This window comes from Dermacentor andersoni, chromosome 5, assembly GCF_023375885.2.
Source record: "Dermacentor andersoni chromosome 5, qqDerAnde1_hic_scaffold, whole genome shotgun sequence".
Taxonomy (NCBI): domain Eukaryota; kingdom Metazoa; phylum Arthropoda; class Arachnida; order Ixodida; family Ixodidae; genus Dermacentor; species Dermacentor andersoni.
This window is the reverse complement of record NC_092818.1, coordinates 179,159,213-179,172,797: the sequence shown is the minus strand read 5'-3', so window position 1 is coordinate 179,172,797 and position 13,585 is coordinate 179,159,213. Positions and strand designations below refer to the sequence as shown.

General features: G+C 43.2%; 1 protein-coding gene across 1 annotated transcript in view; it reads left to right on the top strand.

Annotated features, from left to right (window-relative positions):
- Nucleotides 1-13,585, top strand: part of LOC126531679 (galactosylgalactosylxylosylprotein 3-beta-glucuronosyltransferase S-like) — a 175,896-nt gene that overhangs the window by 156,457 nt on the left and 5,854 nt on the right. Inside the window, exons 3-4 of the mRNA XM_055071375.1 lie at nt 7,674-7,762; nt 11,390-11,649. Of these exons, the coding sequence (XP_054927350.1) occupies nt 7,687-7,762; nt 11,390-11,649 (336 nt within the window). The 5' untranslated portion in view covers nt 7,674-7,686. The remainder of the gene's footprint in view (nt 1-7,673; nt 7,763-11,389; nt 11,650-13,585) is intronic.

Sequence of the window (13,585 nt, the reverse complement as noted above, 5' to 3'; positions counted from 1 at the left end):
GTTTTCCTTGTATACAAGGATCCCACTTGTTTTCTGCCCATCAGAGGAGGGCCGTAAATTGCTAGCAAGGAGTCTTCAAGCGTGTTTGGGTGCCCCTCGTGTAACCTCCAGTTCTCTTGTCATTTCAGAGACACGGCATCCCCCATTTCCCGTTACGCCAACTGAATTGTGCAGGCATGTGCTCCGCCTAATTACTCGACACGCTTATTGTCAACACAACAAACATCCTGCACCATTAAAATTGATAAAGAGAGAAACATGTGCCATTCACAGCAATATACAAAACCATATCTATATATTGGCGCCTCGTGAGTACTAAAAATAAATACCACATATCCACCACCGTCTCTTGCCGTTACAGATATCGAATAGTCTGTGGAATGACTAAAAAAATGAGATAGGTTCATGGTGGCTGGCAAACAAATGATGCTGTGTCGTATACACAGGTGTTTTTTTTTTTACTTTAGCTGCACCAAATTTTGTGAAGATTGCCTATGGCAAATAGGACAATTCTAGCCCTTGATCTAAATTACTCGGTGAGGGGGCAATTACTTCTACCAGAAATCAGAATGTTCAATTGAATAGTTCATGTAGTTAATCTAATTAACTTCTTAATTACCTCACGCCATATATTTTAATCTACAAAGTATAGGCACTATCGTGCTTCAATGCATAAATCAGTGGTTTCTTAATAAGTAACTGGGACGCCAATGCATTTCGTCAAACATTTTGAGAAATAATATCTCTGAACTGGTCCTGTCCAGATAATTCGTTCGAAGTGGATACACCGTGCGAATTAAGCACGGCGTATCACGGCGGAGCTACCTGACCCAAAGAAGCTTCCTTGCATTCGCCGAGGATGGTAAATCTACTGACCACTATACACCAGCCATGGAGTTCCACAAGGTGGCATCTTAAGCCCGGTTTTGTTCAACCTGGCTATGACTGGCCTGGCGGAATTCCTGCCTAGGTCGGTCAATCGAAATTTACGCAGATGACATCTGCATCTGGGCTTCAGGAGTAACTCGCCCGTAAGTTCGCGCAAGGTTACAAAAGGCTGCAACGATGACGTCTAATTATCTTCAGAAACAAAGGGCCTCCGAGTTTCAACAGAAAAGTGCGCATTAGTCGCTTTCACGCAAAAATCGATGATTGAATAACCGGTGTCAATCAATGGCCAGCCTATCTTGCACAAGCAAACCCATCAATTTTTAGGTATCATTGTCGATCGCGATCTCTCCTTGAGACCCCATCTATCCTACCTAAGGAAGAGACTCCTCTCGATCAGTCGTCTTTTCAAAGCTATTGCTGGAAAGTTATGGGGACCAGCGGTGTGTTCTGTGATTCAAATGTGCAGTTAAGGGCAAAAATTTAAGGAGCAGAGTTGCCGCTAAATTTCCTTTTTTTTTTCTTCTCAGCCTAGGCATAAAGACTGAAATCAAGTGTACTTCACACGTGCGCCTGCTTGACGTGTTATTTAAATACAATTTCATGTTGGCACGGCTGTGCTAGGAGAAATTAATTTTTTTTCATATGCCGTGGCTTCTAGACTTATGCACTCCACTGTACAAAGCGTTTTTCATGGATTTTCTGCGTTACAGCCCTCCGGTGCTGTCAAGCACCTGGAGGACAAATCTCAGAGTTATTGAGAGCATGCAAGCTCAAGCGCATAGAACATGTCTCTGTCTACCGCGATGCGCTTTAACAGCCGCAACAATTGCCATCGCCAGGGAACATCCCATCAGTACGTATATCGCCACAGACACCCTAAGAAATCATCTTCGTCACCTTTGCCTACTATAGTCTTAACGTATGGCTTTTGTCTCGGAAAGTGGACCAGAGGCAACTTTTTCGGGCTTTGTAGCCTTGTACTGATCCTCTCTTCCATCCGATTTTACGCCTGCAGCAAGATCACCTTGTCCTTTGTGGTGTCTCCTACCGCCACAAGTACGGCTTTCCATTTCATCAGTTGGAAAGAAGCCCGACTTGTCGACTTGTGCCCTGAATCAGGCCGCTCTAGATCTAATGTATGATTCATACACTCCAATCGAGTTCATATTTATACAGATGACTCTTGGACTCTAACCAACTCTACTGGTGTGGTGGTCATTCCGTCGATGCCAATCTGTAAGAAGTTCAAGATCAGCCACGTCACAACATCGACGCGGTCCACTGCAGCAACAATCACCAAATCACTGGGCTATCTATACTGTGACTCAAAGCCAGCCCTGTAATCGCGCTTATCACTTTTTCGTTGCAGCCCATATACAGCAGAGATGCAATTATGCTACCATCAAGCGGTGGACAGAGGTCACGAAAAATGTATTTCAGTTGCTACCTGGGCACTGCAACATTCCTGGTAAAGTGCCGACAAAGTTGCATGTGAGGCACATGATGTATGCGAAAGCACCTCGACACTGTTGTCGAGAACGGATGCAGCGCGGCACCTCAGCGGTCTTGCCCATATTATTACTCTAAGGAAATGGAACACACTCGAGTTCACCAACCGGTGCCTATATACCATAGACCCGCATATGACATTGCAACTTTTACCTGGTTGTAACCGGCGGGAAGAAGCGCTACTATGCCACCTGCGAGTAGGAGTTCCCTTCACAAACGCCTACTGATTCATCATCATCAGCATCATCATCATCATCATTTATTTTTCTTTATAGACCCCTGTCGGGGTATATGCATAAGGGGGAGGGGGTTTACAGAAGATAAGGATAGAAACAAAGATATGGTCACAATTTCTTACAAGACTCAGCCTGTGGATTCGTATTAAAACAAACAAACAAAAAAGCCCGGAGGCACACTGAATAGAATGCAAAAGCAAATCAGCAGAACAGTCACAATGTGAGACGGCAATCGCAAAAGAATGAAGGCACAGTACGGTCATTATAAGGTTAGGGTTTAAGGTGATCAGTAAGCAGCTGCTTGAAGATAATGGCGTTGCGCTCATTGACGACTCTATCTGGTAAGTTGTTCCACTCTATAATGGCGCTAGGCAAAAACGATTGACTAAAGGAAAGTGTTGAACCATACAGGCGCTGGATGCTGCAAGAGTTAAAAAGGCGACGAGATAGACAGGTTGGTGGGAGTAGAAGGCTTCCATGCAGTTCGTGGAGGTTATAATACAGTCGCTGGAAAAGGCACAGTTTTGCAATTTTCCGACGCAACACCAATGGTTCGAGTCCTAGAGATGATTTAATCGCACTGACACTTTCTTCACGGCTGTACCTGGAAGTGATGAATCTAGCGGCACGATTTTGTATTGATTCTAATATATTAATTAAGTAAGCTTGGTGCGGGCTTCAAATAGCTGAGGCGTATTCAAGTTTACTCCGAATAAAAGTTTCATAAGCTAGTTTTCTTGTGGATGAGGGGCACAGCGCAAGGCTGCGTCTGACGTAACCAAGTGATTTATTGGTGTCGGTAGCCAATTTTGTTATATGGTCGGACCATGTCAACTTGCTATTAATAGTGATACCGAGACAACGATACGATTCAACGGTGGATAGGGCTGTCTAGTTTAAAAGGTACGGGTGATCCTTGTTAGAGTGTTTACGGGATACCTGCATAACTTTGCATTTGGAGATGTTAAGTTTCATTAAACAGTTGGCACACCAGGTTTCTAATGAATGTAAGTCTTTTTTGGAGCATTGCATGGTCGGTTGGGTCTGTAATATGCGACGGTAGATTACGCAGTCATCTGCAAAAAGTCGGATATTGTATGATATGCCTTTGGGAAGGTCGTTTGTGAAGATGAGAAAGAGAAGGGGACCGAGGACGGACCCCTGTGGTACTCCGGAGATGACGCTAGTAGTGGCTGAGCAATGATTTCCGATAGCTGTGTACTGGAATCGATTAGTACGAAAGCAACGGATCTATGACAGTGCGAGAGGGTCGAGACCGAGGCATGAAAGTTTGGCCAAAAGCCGCTGATGGGGAACGCAGTCAAATGCTTTGGCGAAGTCTAGATATATGACGTCAGTTTGAAGTGATGAGTCTAAGTTCAGGTGAAGTTCAGTAATAAATTCAAAAAGCTGTGTATCGCATGAGAAACCAGGCCGAAAACTATGCTGATTGTGAAAAAAAGAATGATCACCGAGATGACATGCTATTTGCGAATATATTATACGTTCTAGGAGTTTACAGCGAATACTCGTTAGGGAAATGGGGCGATAGTTGGAAGGATCAGTGTGGCTGCCTGACTTATATACCGGTACCAGTTTACTAATCTTCCAGTCATTTGGAAGTGAACTATCAGTAATGGACTGGGTAAAAATTATTTGTAATATTAGACTGGAAATTGCTTTCGTACCTTTTAGTATCATAGCAGTGATGTTATCCGGCCCGGGGGCACTAGAAATCTTTAGGTTATCAATAAGTTTCATAATGCCTTGAGAATTAATCGTAATGGGAAACATGAGGGGAAAACTGTGGCTGGGCAAATCAAAGTCCTTCAGTGCAGGCTCACGAGTGAAAACAGAAGAAAAAAATGAGTTCATTATATCTGACTGCTGATCAAGCGACACGTTTGAACCGTCAGGATAAGTCAAGGAAATGTTATTAGAGCTATTGTTTAGTTTCAGGATATTCCAAAATTTTTTAGGGTTGACACGTATGATGTTAGGCAAATCGCGGTGGAAGAACTTGTTTTTGGATCTTCTCAAAGTGCTACTGTATTTGCGCAGGCATTTGAAGTACTTGTCCCACTTTGAACAAGATTTAGAGCGTTTTGCATCACGAAACAGACGTTTTTTTTTCCTTCCCGACAGCCTCCGAAGTGTGTTAGAAAACCAGGGTTTTCCTAAATCACCGCGAATGCGAACAAGAGGCACATGTCTCTCAACAAGCCATAATAATTTATTCTTAAATAGCAACCAGTTTTCATCTACTGTACGAGAAGGAGCAGTCTCATGAAAAAAAATTGAAAATGTGCTCAATTCAGTGTTAATTTTACTAAAATCTGCTTTGTTGTAGTCCATAATGTATTTGGTGGAGGGATGTCTGAAAGGAACTGGGATGCAGAGATTAAATAGCAGTAATTTGTGGTCGCTTAGACCAGCAGTGGATGATAGCGATTTTATAACTTTGGGGTTAGAAACAAGGACAAGGCCTAGAATGTTCTCCCCACGGGTTGCCATATTAACCATCTGAGTAAAGTTGAATGTAAGGATTGTGTCAAGAAAATCTTTGGATTGCCGGTTATGTGCCTCTACATTTGCCCAGTTAATGTCCGGAAAATTAAAATCGCCATGGAGCATAAAATTGGCAGACGGGAAGCGTGAGTAAAGATTCGCTAGTACAGAATGTAGTTCATGTTTGAAAGAAACATCACAGTCAGGAGCGCGATAACAAGCAATAATCACAGTCATACTTGACCGAAGTGATATATTTACACACAAAATTTCATGTTGACAGTTCAATTTGGTGACATATGAAGGAACACTTTCTGTCAAAAATCAAAATGCCGCCTCCCCTGCGCCCCAACCTGTCAAGCCTGTGAACAGCGTATGTTTGGCTATCATTTAGTAGCTCGTAGTCAGCAATATTTGGATGCAGCCAAGATTCCGTAAGTATAGCGAGGTCAGTATTGTTGCTTTTAAAAATAGATTCTAGGGCGTCTTTCTTAGGCAGATAACTACGCATGTTTGCGAGCAAGACCGACATATTCCGATAAACAGGGACAGTAATCGAGGCGAGGCAGGTCTGAGGGGGAGAAGAGGGACGCGCATGCCTGGAGAGACGCAGTGACCGCTATGCCCTCAGTTCAACTATACAATCAGATTCAGCATTGTACGTGAATTGCTTGCCATCAAGCAGCAGCTTTTCAAAGCGAAGTTTAAATGATCTGCCGCTGTGTTGTCCATGAAGATAAAGTTTCCTTCGCGCCTGTCGAACTCTGGCTGAGTAGTCCTCGCGAATCGAAAAATTTGTGTCCTTGAGCTTAGAAGCCACTGCAAGAATTCTCGATTTAACTTTAAATCATGCATATTTTACAATAATAGGCCTAGTTTTGTCTTGCTGGTAACGACCAAGTCGGTGTGCATGCTCCAAGTCATCTGTACTAACGGATAAACTGAGTTTCTCGGAGCAGAATGATACTGTTTTTTTCTGGGACTCAAGCCAAGTCTCACCCTTTGTATTTTGAATTCCACAAAAAAGTAAGTTTGAACGACGCAGGCGATTTTCTGCATCATTGCATTTTTCGGTAAGAACTTTGATTTCAGTGGAAAGTTTTGCAAGGCTACCATTCACGTCCGCCTTTAAACCTATCTCGTTTGACTTATCGTCTCGTTAAACCTATCTCGTCTTCTCCAGGGCATCAACGCGAGCCGAAAGGCTGGTCACGAGCGTCTCGATGCTATTCTGTGGTGCTCGGATTAAAGAAAGTTCGGACAGAACAGAGCTTTGTGATGTTTCTATGCGATATATGGCATTTGCAATAGTTTCAATGGACGGCGGTGAAACGTCATTTGGTCCTGGGTTTAATTCTACATCTCCCGACAGCAACAGGAGCAGAGTAATTGTTTTAGCATTGATGTATGGAGATAACATTTCACACAACAGCCCACAACAAGTTCCAATAACACAAGGGGGGCACGACACCGCAAGAAAACAGCGATTTCCAGAGCGGACACAAGCCGCGTTCGGAAGGTAACCGACCTGCGTCAAGAAGGGGATTTTTGTGACCACTGTCGTTGCGGTGGTGTGCCCCAACTTGCCCCAGTCCGGCGGTGCAATATGTAGTCGATGCGGCTGTCCCTCGTGCATAGTTGCTCGATGTTGCCAGACGAAAAACCGGACTGTGGCAAGGAACCGCTTGTGTGAGGTGGCTTGCAAAGACTCGTACCGCCCAGCCTTTCCCTTATGACTTCTTTCTCTCTCTTGTGACATTTTGCGCATTTTATTGTATCTGCACTATTTCTGACACCTATAATGAGCAAGTTTATTGCCATGTGGCAGCGACGGTGAAGAAAGCAGCAATACGGTGGAATACAAAACTAGCTTTTGTTGGGCGAACCTGTGCCCACAAAAACAGGCTACACTTATAGCACAGCGATAGCGGCGAACACGGTCGGCGAACGTCGGAAATCTGATCAGCGGGTCAAGCGCGTCGGCTTTTATACAGCAGTCGTCGAACGTTCCAGACTAATCGTTCGGACCCGCGTGCCATCCACAAAGTTCTACACCATTCGCGTCAAGCGATGAAACCAGATAACACAAGGTTCGGCGACTACACACAGCCGGGTAGAAGCATCGATAACTTTCCAGAAACTTCGGATACATGCAGGCGCGACCCGCGCTGTGCTATTACATTTGTTAGGCGGCGAAAAGTCGTCGCCCGATAAAGATAAGTACACGTGTCATTACTATATGCATTTTAAAATGTTTACTTCTGGAATATTATCTAACATTATGTGACATTTGTGATAATATGTGATGCATTCAAGTACTAGCAATGTGAACAGAAGTAAACAACACCATATATTAATACCAACATCTCCCCATTATTCATATCAATAAAAAGAAAGGTTGTCAGGCTTAAAATACCTGATGTTCTTCATGGACTGACTGTTTATACCGAGCTTACAATCTCGACGCTCACATCTAGCGATCATCTATTTGTGCATTTGGGTGAACTTATCTTTCTCTGTCTTCCACAGGAGCGGTTCTGTGATGGCGTCGCCACTACGAGGAAGAATGCTGCTCGCCGTTGCTGCCCTCGTGTGCGCAACACTCCTTTTTCTATGCGGTTAGTGAATATCGATTGAACGAAGGGAAACAATATACACTTCGATATATATTTTAGGGACAGATGCGTTCGCATCATCTGGAATTACTCGTATAATGTTCTGCCTTAACTACGATCCCCACTTGACATTTTCATGTACCGTCACTAAACTTGAGTTTCTCTACAATGAATTATCGGATGTAAATTATCTGTTCACTGTGCGACAAGCTTTGAAAAGTGCGAGCTGAAATAAATGAAAAAAAATCCACAGTCCCGCCAGTGAAACAAGCGCACAACCTAATGCAATTTGTGGAAAACGCTTTCGGCGAAACAGGAGAGCACCACTTACTGTGTATTAAACTTCTTTCCCCCTTTTCTTGCAGTTCTTTTTTTTTTTTTTGCCATAGGTTGCGAAGTCAATGAAGTCAGGTTGAAATATTAAGGCATATAATGTTTGGTTGGCTCACTCTAAGTATTCGTGGTATTTCCTTTTTCCAAAGATCACACTACTTTAGCGTGTTTAGTGTATGACATCAACAGTGAGTAGGACGCAAATTCAAACTGTCAGATCAACAAAAAAGGCCGCAGAATCATTTTTTTTTCTTTTTGCAGTAACTACGGTATTATGTTGCAATCACGCCAAAAAGACAGCTTTTGTTTATATAATCAATAAATGACGGGCATATTTTAAAGCGACATTCATGCATAGCGCTGTCTCCTGTATGCATATCAGTGTGTGAGCATCTTCGACGCTTGTGTGCCTACAAAAACAGGATCGACCATGTGTCTCCAACCCTCATATATTCCTTATGCACGTCATGCGCGACGCGCGCAAATTAATATCGAACGGTCCTAAATTTGAGAATGTACTCACACTCCACCAACAAAATGAGTTCGCGTATACACACAAAATACCTCCAGTCTCCAGAAAACAAATTTGAAAAAGAAGCATGCGCAATCAGAAATAAAAAAGTTGTATTGCCTTTAGCCACGGACGGTTGCCGGGAATTTCGGGAAAATGCCGCAAAACCACTGAAGTATGCCGGGTGTCTGAGTTTAAGAGCATCATAAAAGAAAGTAAAACGTAAATGCGAGTTCTTGTGGCACTGTTATTACTTGCGGCAAGATTTAGAGCTAGTACTAACGAACGCACACTAAGCTTATATTGCCATGGCGCAGTTCTTTCGACATAAACCCAGGCGCGCGCATAAGGGGGTTATATAGGCTCTCTCATCAAATGCCTGGCGCTAATGCGCAACCAGGATTTCACGCGAGTTAAACGGAGCATGAACTCACAAAGACGTGAGCGTGCATTACAATCCATTAGCGACTGAAGTCACTCAATGTTTTCGTTCGCCTTTATAGCACCGCGGTACATGCTGCAATGATACGGAACGCCAAGCGACCAAATCAGCGAATTGATGTACGGTTAGCGCGCATTTCATACCTCAGTTTTTTCAACTTTGTAAAGATCATAGTATATATAAAATTATAGCATCAACTCTAAAGTCACACGCTATGCATTATTTGTTTCTGCTTCAGCAGTTATCACTGATAAGGCTTACAGAAGCGCAAATGCCGTTTTCACTGAGTCGTTAAACAGGTGGGAACTTGAAGCTTCAATTTTTCAACAAATAAAAATTCCATTTTTCTCAACTTATGCGACATATCAGAGCCCTTGTAAAAAATAATACTCCAAGAATTCGCTCAAGTGAAACTTCATTGTTTAAATGCGCGTGGTTTCATTCAAGTATGTATGTCGTCTAACAAAAGCATTTACCCCATACACACTTCTTTGCATTTGGACGTAATGGGCTAATACTAATTGTGCTCTATACATGTTGCTTCTTTTCTTTACTATTCTTTTTTTATAGAAAGGCCATGAGCGTAGTTAACGTGGCGCTTTTCGAAGAGGCGGACATGCTTTGTCACGTGTGTTTAAAAGAAAGACTGATGAATATGTGCTAATTAACCTTTCTATCACAGCATTAAAGGCAGTTAATTATATGACAAATACGGAGGCCGTCATCGTTAAGTGCACCAATATTTTCTTTATCTCGAAAATTGCACATAATTCAAGATATTCATCAAGGAATTTCAACGCTCAATCCAAGCAATATCGAAACCCAGCGGTCCGCACTGCTACGTCAGGCGGAAGCGTCCCGTGACGAAGCGTGTGACGAAATTTGAATGATGGTGTGTCGTGGCGTGTACTAATACGACACGTTGTGGCAGATGCTTGCCGCACCAAACATGCCCTTAAAGAACGGTATGCGAGTGTTCTTGCATTCCACGCTCATCGGGATGCGGCCACCGCGGAGGGGATCGAACCCGCGACCGCGAGCTTAGCAGCGCAACGCGGCAGCCACAGGGCCGCGCCGGATTTAATTTTAAATGTCGCCTTGTCGATATCTCTAAAGCCCACAGACCTGTTAATAACGTTCGACGGCTTATTAGATGTTCTTAATTTATAATATTTGGATTACCACTTCTTGGTATGTGCCTTTGGTTACGGTTTCACTCTTGGCCATTCCTCCTGAACTAGTATGGCACAAATGTCATAGAATAGTGAAATGTATTTACATACGGATACGTCGTACTTCTCAGTGCATGCACCTCTCGTCATCACTGTTCTCAGAAAAAAACGTCAAACATCGCCTTTTTCTCTACGGCATCGCTGAGACGACGTTACACCGCATGTATTGAACTGCTTCACAAAAGCTTCGTTTCGCATAGATTATAATATTTTAGTCGGACATGCGAAACAACAGGCATACCTCTTTTTTAAATTCTTCGTGCAGTTCTGGAGCATCGTCAAATTTCGGTGCAAAATAAATTATTATGGTTTTTCCGTTAATATTCTTTGGGTATGCAAATGAACATGAATCGGTTTGAAATTGTTGAAACCGTAATTTTTACACTTCGTAGTTGAAACGGAACTGAAACGTTTTTGGCGAAGCGGAAGGAAAACCAGAACGAAAAAAAATTCATTACGGCGCTCTGGTTTACAGGACATGATTACGGCTACCATTTGTGGGGGCTAAAGTCGCTTGCGCAGGTTTGTTGCCCGTAAGAATTGCAACAATGCATTCGTAGCCCTCTGCTGCGATAGCTTGTGAAGTCGAGATTCCGAAATGATTTACTCTGGGAATGGTCTTTCAGTAATACGAGCTAGCGCAGTCACGAGCGACTGCCTCTCGTACACTGTATCGAGGAAAATCACGCAAAACAATGCTCAAGGGCCTCGTCGCCACCAAAGTAATCACAAGCAACTTTCTCAGTCATTCAATACGCAAGGCAAAATATTTTTTAAAGCTACTCCTAGCCATAGACGACAAAGCAGGGTGGCCTCTCGTTGGCAGAGTCCTCACGTTGGCAGAGCCAAGCGAACAGTCCTTGCTTCGTCAAAGTCGTCAAGGATGCTTTTGATGAAGTTGTGCCCTCCCACCATAACGTTCACACCAAACGGAGGTGTGCTTTTCCCATCTTATCCGTTTTTCTTTAACGAAACAGTAAGTATAAAACGCACAAAGCATGACGGTTATGTTGTTTATGTGTTATGGATGTGCCACTTTCCAACTGACTCAGAACCATCTCCCACTGTCGGCCATCGTGAAGGCAAGATAATGAGGCGATGAAATGTTTCAGGCTATCAAAGCAGGACATTCGGAGGTTGGAGGACGACGAACAGTGACTCACCGGTGGGCTGCCCGCAATGGAAGCCACCACCATCGGAAGAGACGTTCACTGAAGCCAAAGCTCCTGCGATACCGACCGTGTACGTGGTCACACCCACGTATCGTCGGCCGACCCAGATGCCCGACTTGGTGCGCGTCGCCCAGGCTCTGATGCTAGCCACGGGAGTTTTCTGGGTTCTTGTCGAGGACGCCATCCAAACCACGGAAGCGGTATGATATTATTTGCTTTCATTTCATGATTTACGGATACTGCGGGCCTAGTTTCTGGCCAAGAGCGAGATGCATCATGATTGAAATAAGAGAATGGTACAAGGTACGCAACACTAGAGAATTGAGAACAAGAATGAAAACACGAATTACAACGACAGGCTACGAGCAGCGCACTGAAAAAGAATTCTTTTATAAGCACCCTTTCTAATTAAGCGATTTTCTTCTAAGTATGTGTCTTCCAAATTATACAAGCTTATTCAATCGTGTACCTGATATAAGCATCAAAGGCTATTATTTTTGTTTCTCTAGTGGCACCTTTGATTTGTGTTTAACGAATCCCATTTTTATGAAATAGAAACTGATCTGCCAAATTGCATTTTGCTGATCGCAGACTTGCAGATGTTTGAAATGCGTACTGAGCATGAAAACTTGCTAGTTAGTGTCACACGGAAATATTTGTAAAGACCAACGTCTTCGAAACGCTTTTTATAACGGGAGAATGAAATCGCTAGCCATCCTTTTCTTTTTTTTATTCGCAAGAAGACCGTTTTATCCTTGTAAGTTCCATTCCACATCGTTAGCACCGTTCATTTATATCGAAAAAACTTTCTGCAGCAGAGCATGATCACTCGCCGAATGTATTCGTTTCCGAAACTACTTATTTGTCACCAAGCGATCGAACAAATGCTTCTTTCGGTACCGCATCAAGTAAATCACTTAACCACCATACCGCGCGTGTGAAGCAACGCACTGACCAGGAAAAAGCGGAGAGACACAAGAACACACGACACTCACTGCCCTCGCACCCCTTTATTTGAGAACAAACACTTCATATTGTCAAAGAAATGAAAAGCAAGATTAAAAGCACTTTTAAAGTAAAAAACCCGCGCTGAAATAAAGTATTTGCGAGTGCACCGAGTGTCGTGGGTTTCTGTGCCTCTCCGCTTTGTCCTGGTCAGTGCGCTGCTTCGGCCGCACGATGTCATGGTTAGGCACCAGCTCGCCCAACATTCCAATTTACTAAATCACTTAACATTAGAAACAATAAAGACCTTAACACACTTTCGAATGGGACATTAGGAGTAACGCTTAGAACAGATAAAACAACCTCTTATATTTTTACAAACTGATTCCGTTGTTTAAGGGACGCAAATAGAACTCTCGAAAATTCGCACACTGTAGACACGAGCTAAGGTATTGCATACATAGTTCTCTTGAATACATGTTAGTATGGCAACACGTTATTGTTTAATAAAAATTTGTGAACTTAATCTACAACATGCTCTAATAATTAGCAGCAGGTACTGGTTATAGAAACCGGGCGCTAATATTCTAGAGAACAGCTGTCTTATTATATTATTAAAAATATTGGTCCAGCGCGCGTTGTACTCCAGTCGCCTGGTATTTCACCCCATTCAAGCGACATCTTTAATAGGCGAGTGAAAAAATGTGATTTAGCTCGGCATAGCGCGTTAAAATTCGTTTCATATCACATCAGGTGCAGAAGATATTTTCATTGTTAATATTTAGTATTACACATATATAACACCTCCATCCGTTATCAGTACTGCTATGAATGTAGTTAAACAGCTGTTTAGTTCGTATTAATGAAGTTCTGAAAATGCGCTCGCAAATATTTATTAAAATGACGCGATTTGTGTCACCTCATTCATGTGCAATCAGCCATAATTTTGAAAATTTCTTCTCTACGTTCACTTTGATGATGCTAGAATTTTCACCCGCCGCGGTTGGTCAGTGGCTCAGGCATTGCGCTGCTGAGTTCGTGGCCACGGGTTCGATCTGAGCCGCGGCGGCCACATTTCGATGGTGGCGAAATGCAAGAGCCCTCGCGTGCTTTGATTTGAGTGTCTGGTAATGATTCGAGTGCACAGATGATCGAAATAACCCGGAGTCCCCCAGTACATCGTGCCATGTA